Genomic DNA, 17,760 nt, shown 5'->3' with positions numbered 1-17,760 from the left:
TCTAATCAAACTAGATAGCAATGCTGCAGGGTGGATGCTTGGGGATCAGGTAGAAGGCAGAGGGAGGAGTGCAGCTGCACATCACAAAGATGGCAGAAATATAGCATCTGAAAGATTATTTGACTTGCCTAGCCACTATGGCTTAGAAATGGGGCTCCTATTTATCCCTACTAAATTTCATGTTATTAGATCTGATCCAATGTTCCAGTTTATTGGAATCTTGGGCTCCTGACTCTCTGTCATCCAGCCTGCTAGTAGTACCACTGTTAACTTATTAATATTTGTCTTCAGTCTGAATCTGGGGGGTTCTGTTAATATTTAGCTGTAGAGCATGATTATTGATATATATATATATATATATATATATATGTATCTTTCTTTGATATTTTAGCTTGAACCAGGAAGAACATTACCATCTCCTAATGACCTCAAAAGAAAAATCCTTATCAAAAACAAAAGACTGAAACCTGAGGTGGAAAAAAGTAAGTCAAGTGTATACCTCTCTACCAATGAAAACAAATATGCTTTATGTGTCTGGACAAGGTGAGTGTCCATATAGGAATATATTTCATCTTTTTTTTCAACTTCACATCTCTTAAGTGTTGTTAATAAATTTTATTTTGTAATTTGTCAGTAAACTAAATTTTCAAGGTTCTTGATAAATTTAGCATAAGTTATCCTTATTTGCTTTCAAGGGAGTTTTATACTTTTGAATTCTGAGTATTATTTCCTTAAAAATATTCTTTAAGACTCTAGTTTCCATATTTTTTTCCTCCTGATCCTCCTGTCAGGTCAGGGAATAAATAACTACAGATGATATAATACTGGCATTAATACTTTGTGTCCCAGTGCATAAGTTGCACATTTACTATCTTCAAAGTTGTTTATGCTGAATTTTCTGGTTTGAGCCATTTTGATGAAAGCATATGATTAACCTGATGCTGCCCTTCACTGCTGCAGAATGATCTCATTTCTCAAACTTAGACAGTAGGGAAGCAGCCAGGAGAAAGGAATATTGAAGATAATTGGGAGACTAGGGATATAGAAGGGTTTGCCTTGGCAAGAAGAAGGGCCCCTTATTTTGTGAGTTGGGTGTGAAGGAGGAAATAGTAGAAAGAGCAAGGAATGGTATGAGGTGAGGAGAAGGGACTAAGAGAGCAACTCAGTGAGTGGCCTCAATCACTTTACTTAAAAATGAGGCAAAGTGTTAAGCTGAGAGAGAGAGGGGTGGAGTTTTAAGAGTGAAAATCCTCTGGTGAAATAAGTAGGTTTTAAAAGATTGACCTGACCTAATGAGGTCAATTGAGGACCAATTGAGGACCAATTGAAACTGCATTTTGTAGTTCATACAATCAAGGCAGTTTCATGATTTTCTCCAACTTTGATAAGCAATAGAGAGTTCTTCAAAGCCAGAGCTTGTCTTGGTGAGATCTTTGATTGGACAAAGACTCAAGAGACTTGAGATGAGCATTGAACTGTAGAGCCAAGCCAAGAGTAATGATTTCAGAGTGAACTGAAAGAGGAGAAGAGTTGGTGGACACTGTTGATATGAAAAAAGGAGTTGGAGTTTTAACACAGCAGCAAACAAAATGATAAAAAATCATAGTCACGTGTGGGAACTTCTGAGTTCATAAAGATCGTGTATGATGTCCAGCACACTTTGTGGGTCATGGTCAAGCATGTGACCATTTCTGTGTGTAGTTGAGGTGGAATAGAAGAGTAGGTCTTGGGAAATAAATAAATTTGGAAACTGGAAAGTTAGGGTATGGAAGTATCAACATTGTGTAAGGGCAGAAGGTTATGTGACATCTGTAAGCTTACAGTACCCACCCAAATGTTCACATGGACTATTTGTGCCCAACCTATGGTAGAGTATTTTGAGCTCACAATGGACTGATCAATAACAGTAATTTTTCTCAAATATAATGATGTCATTTTGGTCTTCTTTGATAATGAAGTACAAGAACCAACCAAGGGCAGGAGATGGGGGGAAAGATTTTGAAACAGGCACTGAATTTTTTGCGAAAGGAAAGAGAATGTTCTAAGGGTCAATAGAAATAGCTATCAGAATCTTGATTGAGTGATAAATATATATTAAATAAGTTATTCACTAGAAGTGGCAATGAAGTATTCCAACTACCAACAGGACTGATGAGTTGGGTATAATTAAAAAGTGACCAGTGTTGAAAAGCCTGGTCAGGAATGTTGTGACTTCTTTAGGGAATTTCTACACTCAATGAGCATAAGAAGATGGAAAGAGTGAGAAAGGTAAAGGTTTAAAATGAAAACAAGCTTCTTAACTATAGATTAAACATCCCACTAAATTCAGTGAAAGGGACATGTGGATCTAGACTGGCATGATGTTGGACTGAATAAGTGAATAGGCAGTGGAGTACAGGGAATGACTTTTCTACAGTGATAATTGGCAGTTCAGAATTAATGGACTAGAAAAAGACTGATGGGGTATAACACAGGACATTATTTTTTTTTTTTTTTTGGTTTTTGCAAGGCAATGGAATTAAGTGGCTTTCCCAAGGCCACACAGCTAGGTAATTATTATGTGTCTGAGCCGGATTTGAACTCAGGTACTCCTGACTCCAGGGCCAGTACTCTATCCACTGTGCCACCTAGCCTCCCCAAGTACATTAGTAGTGAAGGGCCATCATGTTTGGGCTTCTCACAATATGTCAAGGCACTGAAAAGTGAACTGTTCACATAGCCTATATGTGTCAGAGGTGAGTTTTACACTAAGGATTGTGATCTATTGCACTACCTAGGCCTTCGTATAGATCAATAATAATGATTATTCATAATATATACCTAATTTAACCTTCTTTGTTAATATCATTATTATTATTACTAATGAGACCCTGTTCCCCCCTCCAAGGGAGCGAATGAAAGGAGAAGAAAGTCAATGGTACTTTGGAGAACACATTCATTTAGGGCAGAGAATAAGTAGAGCCTATGAAAATGGTAGAGAGGTAGAAAGAGAACAATTGTAAGTATACAGAGACCCAAGGGAGGAGTGTAAACAGGTGATGGTCAATAGAGACAAATAAAGAAAATTCAAGTACACAAAAACAAGGGGATAAAGTTAAATTTGACAGAGTAGGTCAGTTATGACTTTCATGGTTTTAGAGGTGGAAGTCAAATGGAAAAGAACTGAAAATTCAAAGCTTAGAGATGCATAGAAATAAACAACATCAACTCTTTTGGTAAGTTTGGCAACCAAGAAAGAGAATTTAAGTCAATAGCTGGGCTGAATTTCTATTTTTAGAATATCAACACCTGAGTGTATTAGTAGTTAGATGGAAAGAGTCATTAAAGAGAATTAAATCAAGTTCAATGCAGAAAGAAACAAAGGTTGTGCAAAAGGGAATAAAGGTCAGAGGATGAGATGAAGCATAAGCCATTTGTTAAAATAGTTTTAGTAAAAAACTGGAATCATTAAGGAAAGTGAAAAAATACCAACAAAACCCAGCAGCAAGAGATAGAAAGAGAAATCCCACTTAAATTAACTACAGACAATATAATATACTTGGGAATCTTTCTGCAAGTATTATAAGAACACAGTTCCAAAATGCCTTTTACACAAGTAAAGATATACTTAAATATTTGGAGAAATATTAATTGCTTATAGGTAAGTTGAACCAGTATAATAAAATGACAATTCTATCTAATATAATTTACTTTTTAAGTGCCATTCCAATGAAATTACCAAGGAATTATTTTATAGAAGGAGAAAAAATGATAGCGAAATTCATCTGGAAAAACAAAAGGACAAGAATATAAAGGGGATCAATGGAAAAAAAAGGTTAAGAAAGGTAGTCTAGCATTTTCAGATTTCTATCTATATTACAAAGTGGTAACCGTCAAAACAATCTGGTACTGCTTAAGAAATAGAGTGATAGATGAGTGGAATATATTAGTTACACAATGCATTGTAGTACATGATCACAATAATCTAGGGCTTGATAAACACAAAAGATCCAAGCTTTAAGGGTAAGAACTCAACAATGAACAAAAATTATTGGGAAAATTAGAAAGCAGTTTAGTAGAAACTAGATATGGATCAACATCTCATACTACAGTGTGAGTATACTAAAATGAGTCAAAATGGATAGTCAAAGGATGATATCATAAGTAAATTAGGAAAACATAGATACCAGTCAGAATTATGAATAAGGGAAAAGTTTATAGTCAAATAAGAGATAGAATTAGGAAATAAAATAGATAATTTTGATAGCATTAAATTAAAAAGCTTTTGTACAAACAAAACTAATACATGCACATTTAGAAAGAAAACTGCAAACTAGAAACGCAAATTATGACAAATATCTCTAATAATGTCTACATTTTTCAAATATATAGAGAACTGTGTCAAATTTATAAAAAAATAAGAACAATTCCTCAGTTGATAAATGGTTAAAGTATATGAACAAAAAGTTTTTAGAAGAAATCAGAGCGACCAGTAGTCACATGAAAAACTACTGATTAGACAAATGCACACTTCCGAGATACCACCTTTGAGATGCCACCTTGGCTACCTCAATACAGCAGGAAAAATGAGAAATACTAGAGGGGATATGGAAAAATTGGAACACTAATTCACTGCCAGTCAAATTGTGAACTTAGTCCAACCCATTCTGGAGAACAGTTTTGAACCATGTTCAAAGGGCTATGAAACTGTGCATAATCTTTGACGCAGAAATACCACTACCAGGCATATATATAACCCAAAGAGATAAAAAAGGGAAATTTGTACAAAAATATTTTATATCAGTTCTTTTTGTGGTGACAAAGAATTAGAAAATGAGGAGATGCCCATCAATTGTGGACTGACTGAAAAAGTAAGTTGTGTTTTGGAATTGTGATAGAATATTATTGTGCAATAAAATATGATGAGCAGTATGCTTTTTTGTGTAGAACCCAAACATTGTACACTGTACTAGCAAAATTTGATACTCTGATCAAACCAATTACCCAAGACAATTCCAAAGGACCTTTGAAGAAATATGCTGTCCACCTCTAGAGAGATAACTGATAAATTTTGAATGTAGGATAAAAGATACTTTTTTCACTTTATTTATTTTTATTGTCTTATTTGTTTGAGGTTTCTTTCACAATTTAGCTAATATGGAGATATATTTTCCATGACTTCACATGTATTTATATAAATTTGTTTTCCTGCTCAAAGAGAGGGGATGGATAGGTGGGTGGATGGGAGAGAATGTGGAACTCAAAATTGAAAGGAAAAAATTAAAATTTTACATGTGTTTGAGAAATATTTAATTGAATTTAAGAGAATTTTTAAAAAAGAAGTGAAAAAGGTATCAGAGATTAGTACATAAGGTTGTTGAAGATGAGGAGAAATATTATCATTAGTCATTAATGATTACCAAGTCATTAAACTTCCATTTACCTCAATTTCCTCAATTCTAAAATGGGGAGGCAGTAACAGCATCTACTTTTCAGGCTTTTTGTGAGGATACAGTTAAAGTGCTCAGCACAGGTTCTGGCACTATATAGATACTTATTTACTTACCACCCCCAAAATACTTTTTCCCAAAAATTAAGGTGTTGAATAACCACAGAACAGTTATCTGAAATTATCAGTATAAGAATAGGAGAGAGTTGAACCTCCATTTGACTCTTTGACTTGTTGGGAATAAACAAAGTGTCCGATGGAGAAGATTGAAATGGTAGTGTGTTCAAGGCAAAAATTAGTGTGTGTGTGAGAGAGCTTATTTCCAATAGGATTGGAATTATGTAAGGAACAATAGAAAGGACTAAGGAAGGAATTATCAGAGGTGGTTAGGCTGAGTCAGAAATAAGAAATTAGAAGATACCAGGTAAGAGAGGTTGAGAACTAGATTACATTGACCAGAGACATGGATCTGAAAAAAACAAGAACAAACAGATGAATAACAGTGGACACCTCCTAAATATGTGAGAATAAAAATCCTAAGTAAATATATAAATAAATATGAATTTAAAGAAATATCCTCCTTTACATTAGCTTCCCTAAAGATAAACATGGAGTACTCAAACTATCTGACTGACAGCTACACTCATTCTAATGTTACTTATCCTTATCCCTATTCTTTTCTATAAGGCATTACAAAGCATGTACTCATGACATGTGATTTAATTAAGCTTTTTTTTTTAACAGAACAGCTTGAAGCTTTAAAAAGTATGATGGAAGCTGGAGAATCAGCAGCTCCAGTAAATATCTTAGAAGATGACAATGAAGAAGAAATAGAATGTGGTGAGTTTTTAAATACTTTGTTTTTTGAGTACTTTGAAAAGGATACATTTAAGTGAGGTAAGAGCATTGAAACTGACTTTTTAACTTAATTAATCAAAGTGTACAAATGACCTTTTAATCCATTATATTTGTTAGACATCATGTACCAATCTGATATCTTGATGTTCTTCAAAGCCAAAATGTTACTATATTATTCAGATTGTCAGAGATGATCCATCTTCCTTCCCCCTGTGGATTCGACTGTTGGGCACAAATTCAGAGGCTGAAAATCCCTGAAGCATTTTCAGGAGAAGGTAGAGGATCAACAAAAACAACCCCATGCACTTATGTTTTGCCTATTAACAGAAATATGAATTCCAGTTTTTATTTATATCAACTTTGAATGAATCAAAGTGAGGAAAATGGAAATGCAAATACAAGTAGAGAAATTATATATATATAGGACAGGTAAGATAGTGTAAGATAGAGTGCTAGGCCTGGAATCAAGAAGACTTGAGTTCGAATCTAGATTTGAACACTAACTAGTGGTATAATCCTGGGCAAATCACTCAACCCTGTTTGCCTCAATTGCTTTATCTCTAAAATGAAGAGAGAAAGAAATGGCAAATCCTCCATTATCTTTGCCAAGAAAGCTCCAAATAGGGTCATGAAGATTTGGATGCAACGGATAGAAAGTGAACTGAAGAAATATGACAATTATTTGGATAAATATGACTTCTGATGGCCCCAAGTCATTTTAGTTGAGATAATGAAGCTAAAGCAGATTTTTATTGGACTATAATATCCATAATGAAAATAACCTACACTTTTATACTCCGTTATAATTTACAAAACATTTACTTTACATTTACCCTGAGATTAGTAGTATATAAAGACTAAAAGCTGAAGCAGTAATTTATTTCTTTGCTATAATGCTATCTTTCTTTTTGGAAAGGGGAAGCATCAAGAGAGTTGTTAATCCAACTTGTCACTCTAGTAATGAGGAGTTGGGTTTTAAGAAGCAATAATGCAGACCTTGAGGAGAAGACACATAATAACAACAGTAATAACAGCTAACATTATCCAGATAACACTAGCAATAATTAGTGTCAGATGCACTTTAAGATTAGCAAAACCTATAAATATATAACTTACAAGTTTTATATAACAAAAATTTTATCATTTGATCATCACAACAACCCTGGGAGGCAGGTTAAAAGACTTTATAATAAGATCACTTAGCTGGTAAACACTTGAGATTAGATTTAAACTCAACCTGACTCCAGGTCCATTGTTCTTACCAACTAATCCACCTCATTGCCCAGAAGCCTAAACTTGGTTTATAGATAAGAAAATCTGGGCACAGTCTGACCTGAAACATAGACTTTGCGTGACCCAATTTCAGGGTCCAATAAAAAGAAAGGTGTCCCTTGGACTAAAGTTCTCTGCAAACAGTCCAGAAAAGTTGGGAAGTTCTCATAAATTAAATTCATAAAAGAGAAAGAGAAACCATTTCAATAAAGCAAATGATGACTTTTATCTAAAAAGGATCTATATGAAGATCCATAAACTCATTAAGTGAATAAATGCATGAAAGAATGTAAAAGCATTTCATGAAGAGTTTTCTATGTACTATTAATCTTTGGGAAAGGGAGTAAACATTAATAAATGCTTATTGTTTTATAATAATGATCAGGGGAGGTGATCCATGACAAGCACATGAACTGGATTTGAGTGAGGGAGCTACTGTGCTAAGTCACCAGTCTCACTTTCTCCTCCAGAGCCATCTGGGTCCAGTGACCAGATATGAATCAGAATGACTATAGATAACCCTGGGTATGAGGCAGTCAGAGTTAAGTGACTTGTCCAAGGTCACACAGTTAGGAAGAGGAAAGTATTTGAGGCCAGATTCAAACTCCCATCCTTCTGACTCCAAGGCCCATGCTCTATTCACTGCACCACCTAGGTGCCCCACTTACTGTTTTACAGGAACTGTGCTAAACTCTTTTACAGTTATTTGTTCTTCACTAGAGTTGTGGGAGGTGGTTGCTATTGTTATCTTCATTTTACAGTTGAGGAAACTGAAGTAGACAGAGCATAAGTGACTTGTCCAGTGTCACACAGCCAGTAAGTTTCTAAGACTGCATTTAAACTCAGATTTCTCTGACTCCAAGTCCAATGCTCTTATCTTTAGTGCCACCTAAATTGACCCTGCCCTTAAGAGCTTACATTCTAAACTGATAGATTAATTGACTAACTTGTTGGATATGTTTTAGAAAGGATTCTAGATAAATTAGTCTTGGAGGTCCTGTTCAATTCTGATACTGAAAATTATTTTGACCACTTTAAAATAAGGAAACCAAGATTCCCAAAAGATTAAAGGACATTCCTACCTTCACATAAGTAATAACAATATGATTTGTCTCTTGAAAATAGAACATCTGACCATCTCTCTCTTTTATTATATAAAGTAAAGTCACAGTTTTGTTTTTCTACTTTATATGGGTGGACAGACTTATTGTTTGTTTTGAAGTGCATTATTGAAGAGTTTCAAAATATGCAAATTACAGGAATGAAATGGACCATTGGAGTTGGTAAACAAGATGATAGAAAATTGGCATTTAGCTGGATCATGAGTAATTCCAATATTTCATGACAATAATTGTTTTCAGTCATTTTTCAATAGGGTCCAACTCTTCAAAACTCAATTTGGGGTTGTCTTGGCAAGTATACTGCTTTACTATTCCCTTCTCCAACTCATTTTACAAATGAGGAAACTGAGGTAAACAAGTATATAAGGCCAGATTTGAACTTGTCTTCCTTACCCCAGGCACTCTGCCTCTTAGATGTCCAATAATATTAACAGGTTGGGATTATATGGGGTATACCAAAAAAATCAGGGCATTTGTAGCTTAAAACTACACTAAGACTTTTGACACAAACGCAAAGAATATTTTTTGTCAAAAGAGCTCAAAAGAGGCCCACAGATACATTCTCATCTAGACTGAGAAAGGGTCAAAATTATGAAATTTTGAAGGATAATTAGGAAGGCTTAGAGAAGTTAAGTAATTTGCTTGATGTCATACAATTAGTTCAGGATCACTACTCCCCACTAAACAATCCATAGTTGTATTCTTCTCCATGATAAATTCAACTCCATAGCAAACCAATGACTGTTTTTCTAACTTTTCCCATGCTTGTAATAATTTAAAAAGTCATATGATCTTCAAAACTCAGGAGCAACAATAAAACCCTCAGACCTCTCCCCTGCTTATATTGCTACACTGCAAAATATTATTTGGACATCTCTGAAACTCATGTCCAAAAAAGAATCCATGATCTTTCCCCATTTTCTGAACTTGCCACTATTGAGGAAACCACACAACCTGGGTATCATTCTCAGTTTCTCCCTCTTACCCTCCATATCCAATCCTTTCTTAAGTTCTGCTTTCACAGAATTTTATACTTGTCCCTTTTGTACTTGTACAGCCATAAACTAACTTAGTTCAAGTCTTTATCACAGGACTATTCACAGTAGCCCTCTGACTGTTCTCAGGTCTTCCACTGCTCCAATCAGCTGCCAATGTTTTCAAAAGCATAGATGTGACTGTCATATGCTGCCCTATAAATTTCTGTATATTTCCTTTTATCTACCTGATATTTTGGCAATTAAAGTGCTTTATAACCTGACCCTTATCTACCTTTCCATTCTTATAGTACTTTTCTATGTTCTTTGTAAAAAACACTGGCCTGCTTACATTTCCTCAAGCACAAGTCTCTCTTCCATCTCTTTACCTATGCCTTTCTAATACCTGTAATTCTCTCCCTTCTTCACCTGATAGTTTCCCTTACTTCCTTCGAGAATTAGGCCAAACCTTACCTTCAGGTCATTTTCAGTCTATCGTTCACTTCTCTTTACCCCTGCTGCTACTATCTTCTCTTCTCATATTGCCCTTCATGAATATCCTGTTGTCATTTTGTCTTCACATTTAGAATATAAGCTCCTCAAGAGCAGGGGCTAGTTTGACCTTTATTTGCTTTGGCACACTACCTACTCCATGTAAGTGCTTAATAAGTATTTTTTAACTGTTAACTGAATTGTGCAGGATCATTGATCCAGGGAGCCAAGGGACTCCAAATGTAATCTAGTCTCACTTTTACTTTCAAAGAATCCTCTCTACGACATTCCCTCAAATGTATTTGAGATCCATTAACTCAATAGGCAACCTGTTTATATTGTTTTTTGGATAGTTCTTGATGTTAGGTTGTTAGATAGGAAGTCTAACATTTACACTTTCTTTACATCTACTTGAAATTGACTCAACAATATCCTCATGTTGTTCCTCATTCTATTATTTCTCTCTCTCTCTCTCTCTCTCTCTCTCTCTCTCTCTCTCTCTCTCTCTCACACACACACACACACATAAACAGAGACACACAATGTAATCTTTGTTCCACACATTAGTCCTTCAAATATATGAAAACAGTTTTTATGCCTCCCCTGTGACTTCCCCAAGTTTATATAGCAAAGTACCAGAGACAATGAATCACTGAAGTGGTAAAATACATTCAAATTCACATGATTCAACATTATATTTACATAAAATACCATTGTTGGCTCCAGTCAGTCAAAATATAAAATATACAGTATAAATTTAACAAAATATTCACTTTGGAGGATTCAATAGTCACTCTAATAGAGACCTACCTATATCCCCACTTTTCTCAGTCAGTCCTTATGAAACATGATCTTAAGGCCCTACATCACCCTACTTACCCTCTTGTAGATACTGTTTAACTTATCAATGCCCTTTCTTAATCAGAGTGATCCACGAATTCTCCTTGGAGCAATGAATATTGGTGGTAGCACACGACTGTTGCCCAAAGTCTTGGCATAGTTCTTAGATTCTCTCACCAATACTTTTCTTCAATTCTGTTGAATCATTTGAGTATCATCTTGGCAAAATATTATAATGTAACATAGTTCAAGAGGGCAGGACCCAATCAACTGAAGAATGGCAGAAGCTAACAGGAAGTGAAGCCTGCTACTAAGACTGAATCTAATTTCATAACACCCTGTAATACAAGTTATATATTGAATTACTTGAGAACCAATGTGACAAAATTATAAAAGTTAGGTCTAGCTTGAAGATCAGAAGAAATTTTTCAGTATTTGAAATTCACAAAAATATTTGTTCATTTATTCAACTCGGTCAATTAAGCTTATTAAATAGCTTCTGCATACTATCTAGATGTCAGAGAAAACAGAAAAAGAAATTTTTTCTCCCTCTATTCAAGGAACTTACAGCCCAATTAGTTGACCAAGATAAGCATATATGATATAGTTAAGATATTGGGCCAAGAGGAGTGGAGCCAGAGGAGGCAGATATAGGAGAGCTCTCCATGGCCAGCAGTAACTGGGGAAGGTCTCAGAAATATTGTGAAACCCCAAAGGAGCAATAGGATTCACTAGGTCAAGGACATTTCAAGCTAGAAAGTAGCATCTGAAAAGATTTGCATTTGGGAGTGAGTGTGGCATCCCTGAGGGCTAGTGAAGAGTTTGGTTTGGCTGAAAGAGAAAATTCTCAAGAGTAGAAGTGAGAGAAATGGTTGGAGTCAGGCTATGGAGAGTCTTAAATGAATTAATGACTGTGAAGCTAGATAACATTTTCCTTGGTTTACTTATAGAATTAAAAATAAAAAGTTACACAATTCATGTAATTCAGTTCAATTCAACAAGCACTTGTTAAATCTCCACTCTTTGCTATTTGTTCATTAGAATGTAAACTCCTTGAGAATAGCAGTTGTTTCCATCTTTATATCCCGAGCAGTTGGTGCACTGCCTAGCATAGACTAGAAGACAATTGATCGATACTTGTTGATTGATTAATGTGTGTGTGTGTGTGTGTGTGTGTGTGTGTGTGTGTGTGTGTGTGATAGGTTATCTGATGATCCAAAGACAAAACTGAAAGAATACCTACCTTGGAGTCACACTGTTCATATCTACTTATGGTCACCTGCCATAAGTCAAAGTTCTAACTTTTAGATTATTTAAAATGTTAATCTCAAGGCTTTAATGTGAGCATCTTTAAAATGAAAGACTAAAAATATTATAGACATAACCTGGTATAGTAGCCTAAGTTCTATACCTAAAATTAATAAGATGTGAACAAATCCCACCTCAGACACTCACTACCTTTGTTAAACTCAGTTTCCTCTTAAAATGGCATAATAGCAACATTATTAAAGATTTGTGAGAAACAAATGAGATAATATGCATAAAGTATTTTGCAAATATTAAAATACAATTAAGATATTAAATTTTATTATTTTTACTAATCAGAAATAGTTACAATATCACAACCGTCCTAATTCACTATCCTCTCTGCTCTTTTGCTCTCTATTGTCCAGCTTTATACCAATTATAGATAGTCTTAGACCACATTTGCTTTAGCACATTTTCCCAAGTCTTTCACTTCATTGGACAACCCTGAAATCCCAATAGAAATTTTCAGCATTTTTCTCAATATTGTTAGATCTATGAAATTGGGGTTAAAGTGTGTGTGTGTGTGTGTGTGTGTGTGTGTGCATGTATGCAACTAGATACCTTAAAAGGTCTGTGATGTTTTAGCCTTAAATATAGCAGAGACATTTGAAAATTAAACTTTTAATATTCATATTTCACTGAAATGGAATTGGCATTCTTATCCTTGCATAGTTGATGTCATTTCAGTTTTAAAATCAGAACCACATGTTTTGGAGACCTCTTCTGATTTGGCACCATTATTCTTTCCCTTTAACCACCATCTCATACCCAAGCACTTGAATAATGCCTGACAACCTAACTCTTCCTTATTTGTTATTTTAATCATTTTTTCTCTTTTACTTAGTTGACCAAGAGGAGGAAGCTCACCCAGAATTCAAATTTGGAAGTGAACTCTCTGCTGATGATTTCAGTCAAAAGGAAGCTGTTGCAAATAGTGTAAAGAAGGTTGGCATCTGTATTCTTTCCAATTGTGTGTGTGTGTGTGTGTGTGTATGTGTGTGTCTGTGTTTTTGTGTGTGTGTGTGTGTGTGTGTGTGGTTTTTTTTATTTTGGGGGTTTTTTGGCTATGAATCTTAAGAGAAGCTGTTTGCTCTGAAACTGAAGAAATTTAACTCATAAGAAAATAAAGTTGCTGTTTAAATAAAGTTCTGTCTAAACTATCTAGAAAAAGGAAGTTCTTTTAGGGGGGAAACTTTTGAGTCCTAACTCAAGACACACACAGTAGTAATTTTAAGAGAATACTGAATTATTCCCTGGTATCATTATCATGTTAAAAATAAATCAGTCAGTCAATAAACATGTATTAAATTTATGTGAACCAGTCATTGTGCTAAGGCAATCAAGGTCCATCTGGCATTGTCCTTCATATTATTACTCAAGTCCTTTTCTCTTGATTTTGAAACCAATTACTATGTGAAGAAAAAACCATACACAGAGTTCAGTTGGTGTAGCTGACCTTTTGTAGCTGTGTAGGATAGCAAGGTACTTGAGTCAACATGGACTGTCAGACTACTAGTGAAGTATCTGTCTCATAGGGTAGACGAAAATAAAGATCAAAGTGGTACCAGAATACCAAAACAGTCTCTAAAACATTGAACCTTTTTCAGGATAGAAAATAGGGCCCAAATGTAATCACAGACATCCCCCCATCCCCCCAAAATGACTGAAAAGTATTAGAAGTTGTTTACTGTAAACTCTATATGGATATGAAAGCTTCAAAGAAAGGATAAATAATTTGCCTAACATTACATAGCTAGTCTATACAAGAGTGCAATCAGAACCTAGGTCTGCTCACACTCAGGCCACTGTTCTGGTGTTTCAGCAATAAATACTCTTATTTTTAGATACATCTTCCCAATGATCCAGTTAACAAAAGAAGCATGAACTACTTTTATAGCAAGGCTGGTCATGTAATACAAGCCCATAGGAGCATAAAATTGAGTTAAGTCAAATTAATAAGCATTTATTAAGCTTCTGTTTTCTGCCAAATTTTGTGCTGAGAGCTAGGGACACAAATCTGGAAGGGATATTATAAATGATATAGTCTGAAACTCCTTAACTTTGGGTCCATGAACTTGTTTTTAAGAATATTTTGATAATGACATTTAATAGAGTCTACTTTGTAAATCTTATGTATGTTCCTTTAATGTATTTAACATATTATTCTGAGAAGGGTCTCATAGATTTCATCAGAGTTCCAAAGAGGTCCTGACACAAAAAAAGGTTAAAAAGCCCTGTTCTAGTTCAACATTCCCTAATTTTACAGAGGAAGAAACTGAGGCTCAGAGATGTTAAATCATTTGTCCAATAACATACAGATGGTAAGTAACAGAACTGGGATTCTTAAGAATTCTTTATTGTAATTAAATTAAATCTAGGTCTTCTGACATCAAATTTTTATAAAAATGCAAAAAAGATGTGCTTACCAAATGAATAGGGTATATAACACTAATTTCATAAACTATAGCCTCAAATCACTTATTTTATTCAAATTAGATGATTGTTTCTATTTTGGACAATCTTCCATTCATTGACTTGAGGAACTTCTTACCCTAAATGTAAATGGTTTTATGTCTTTCCCCAATTGAAGCACTTCTTCCCACCCAAATGGTAATTATCTTCATCAGACCCTATTCTTAACATTAAATAAAAAATTAAGATAAATAGTCCTTCATTTTAATGCTTATTATATGTCTACACATTAGGGAAGCATGATCATTTTTATTAGAGACTACTTAATAGTTCTCTCTAGAACCATATCTAAACAACTTTCTTTTAAAATTATACCTCAAAATATAAAAGTAAAACTTTAAGTAAAAAAAATCAGTATCAGTACAATGAAATCTGGACTCTCCTTGACCAAGGAAATGTCCATTTTAATGTCTATTCATAACTTTAAAAAATTATACCAGTATTAACTTACCCCTCCTTACTGTCTATTTTTTTCTAATTTATGCCAATTTATTTAATATTTATTAAGTGCCTACTAAGTACTAGGCACTGTGCTGCTGGAAATAGTAAAGAAAAATTAAATATAGACATTGACCTCAAGGAGCTTACATGCTATTGAGGCACATTTGAAATCATTACATTGTAAATGTTTCTCTTTTTTAATATTGAAAAAAATCTTGGAAAATACTTCCTATTCTGGAAGAAACACATTTTCTGACATATTATGTGTATTTGTGTTTTTTGACACACATACATAAATCTGTAAAGGATAATTTTATTCTTTTTTTTGCAGTTTGGAGGGGTAAATACATTTTTTTTTCTCTTTAGGCTGCTGAAGACCTTGAACATGAAAACAAAAAGGTAACAAAAAAAAGAATACCCTATGATTTCTACTTTCCTCTACTTAATAAAAACAACAATCTACTATATGAATAATTTTACACAAGTCTATATCTAGATTTTCGTGGAAAGTATTTGGTTCTTAAATTGCTCTTCTTTATTCAGAGAAAGTTAAATTTCTTATTTTCAGGTATAACATTTATATTTTATAATACATAATACTAAAAAAAAAACCTTCCAAGTTATGGAAATGATTAAAGCCTGATGAAATCATACCAAAAGGATGCATTAACCAAGTGTAATGGCCATGCTTGGGAATAATTAATTTGGACTAGGCTAACCCTAAAGAAAGGAACATGATTGATTAGAATGTATTCTTTTAGCTGTGCTATACTCTATGTAAACCCAAGCCTTCAAGATCAGCTTATTAAAATAAGAACTTAAAAAATGACTCATTAAGTAATTAGTTCTATTCCCTTGGAACTAAATTAAAAGAAACTTTGGGTTAATAAAAAGAACTACATAAATCTCTTGATACTCTAAAATATTGACCTGACCTAAGAACATTAATTGCTAGCACTTCCCTACATTAAACATTAGTACTTTTTATTTGAAAAGAGATTAGATATTGATTTAACTGTAGCAAAAGAACATTTGTGGTGTTAAGTTGCCTTAATTTACTTTTAATAATATATAATAATTTCTTGTTTTTTCATAAAGATGAAAATTATGTGCTTGCCAAATGAATGTAAAGCAAAGGCACTTATTCCATAAGCCACAACCTGAAATCAGTCTTGTCTGCGATAGGGATATTCATCTTAACACTTTCCTTTTTTTAAAAATCTAGTGGCAAGAAAAAAATAATATTTACTGTGTAATGAACATATGTGAGGATTAGGGCATCATTTTAACAGTTTTAATGATTTCAGTTATTGAAAATTTCCCTTCCCTCCCTCATGTCTCCACTCTTCACATCTTTATTGAAAAACAAAACAAAAAAAAAAACCCTTTTACAAAAATGGTTAGATGAATAAAGCAAATCCCCTCATTTACTATGTACAGAAAGAAAAAAGAATAATGCTTCTCAGTCTATACTTGGAGTGTACGGCATTATTGTGATCAGTGACTACTAACTGAGCACTTACTCTATAAGAAACTGTGCTAAATATTATGAGAAATCACAAAAAGTGGAAGATATGATTAGTAACCTCAAGACAAGCTAAAGAAACCAACTTAGGTGTGCAGTGAAGAAGTCTTGTATATGTTTTGCACTAAACTGACCAGGTAGCTGGATCATACAGCCAATTTGACTTATTCATTCTCTCCTTTTTTAAAAATGAATTTAGTCATTTGTGTTACTGAAAAGACCTGTTAATGTCCTCGAAGTTGTGTGTTGTTAAACACAACTCACAATTCAGGGATTTGGTCTCTTAGCCAAGGACCTTTTTCAACTTTTAAATAGCACTTTTCGATGTTTTCAGTGAAGTTATTGTCCTTTTATTTGTTTAAAACTAATTTTGTTATTTAGAAGTTTTATTTTCATGCCCTGAATATTCTGGGAAGCAAACAGACTACCTCTTTCTTTTTCCATGTGAAATGATGCAATCCCAACCTGTTAGATTTAGCAAAATGCCATATAATTCTAAGAAGATACTTCATTCATAAGTCATAAACATAAGTCAAGTCATTACCACAGTATAATAAATGAAGAAGCCTAGGACTAGCATCAGCAAATAAGGGATCTAGTCTTAGCTCTTGTACTAACCTGCTAAATGCCACCAGGCTAGTCAATCAACCTCTCTGTGCCTTAGTCTTCTTATTTATCAAAATTGGGGATGATCCTGCTTTACCTACCTTGCAGGGCTATTGCAAAGATCATTGAAATGATATTTGTGAAAACACTGAAAACTTGAAAGCACTGAGGCAATTATGTTTTTCTTAATTCAATGTGACACTTCCAGCATTTGAGAAAAACATATGCATAACTTAATAAAATTATTTGCAACTTATCCCATATTATTCATGAGGAAAAATACTAATCTTTTTTTTATATAATTTATTCTCTACTAGAAAGAAAATCTGTATTGGGATACTAGGTTTAATAAGGACTATTAAAGAAATGAAAAGTGTTTTTTTTTCCTTTAAATATATTTTCAGGGATTAGTTACAGTGGAAG

The 17,760-nt window shown here is 33.9% G+C and overlaps 1 protein-coding gene across 18 annotated transcripts in view; it reads left to right on the top strand.

Annotated features, from left to right (window-relative positions):
- PLCB4 (phospholipase C beta 4) overlaps positions 1 to 17,760 on the top strand; it is a 517,486-nt gene that overhangs the window by 395,397 nt on the left and 104,329 nt on the right. For 17 of the 18 annotated variants that reach the window (XM_074209475.1, XM_074209467.1, XM_074209461.1 and 14 more), the window contains 3 exons: positions 392 to 482; positions 6,173 to 6,268; positions 13,138 to 13,238. In XM_074209475.1, coding sequence (XP_074065576.1) covers positions 392 to 482; positions 6,173 to 6,268; positions 13,138 to 13,238 — 288 coding nt within the window. Of the gene's footprint in view, positions 1 to 391; positions 483 to 6,172; positions 6,269 to 13,137; positions 13,239 to 15,572; positions 15,606 to 17,760 lie in introns of all 18 variants that reach the window. The other variant, XM_074209464.1, reaches the window with a different exon arrangement.

Source organism: Macrotis lagotis, chromosome 1 (genome assembly GCF_037893015.1).
Source record: "Macrotis lagotis isolate mMagLag1 chromosome 1, bilby.v1.9.chrom.fasta, whole genome shotgun sequence".
In the NCBI taxonomy this organism is placed as follows: domain Eukaryota; kingdom Metazoa; phylum Chordata; class Mammalia; order Peramelemorphia; family Peramelidae; genus Macrotis; species Macrotis lagotis.
Note: the sequence above shows the minus strand (reverse complement) of the source record. Positions and strands in the feature narration are given on the sequence as shown.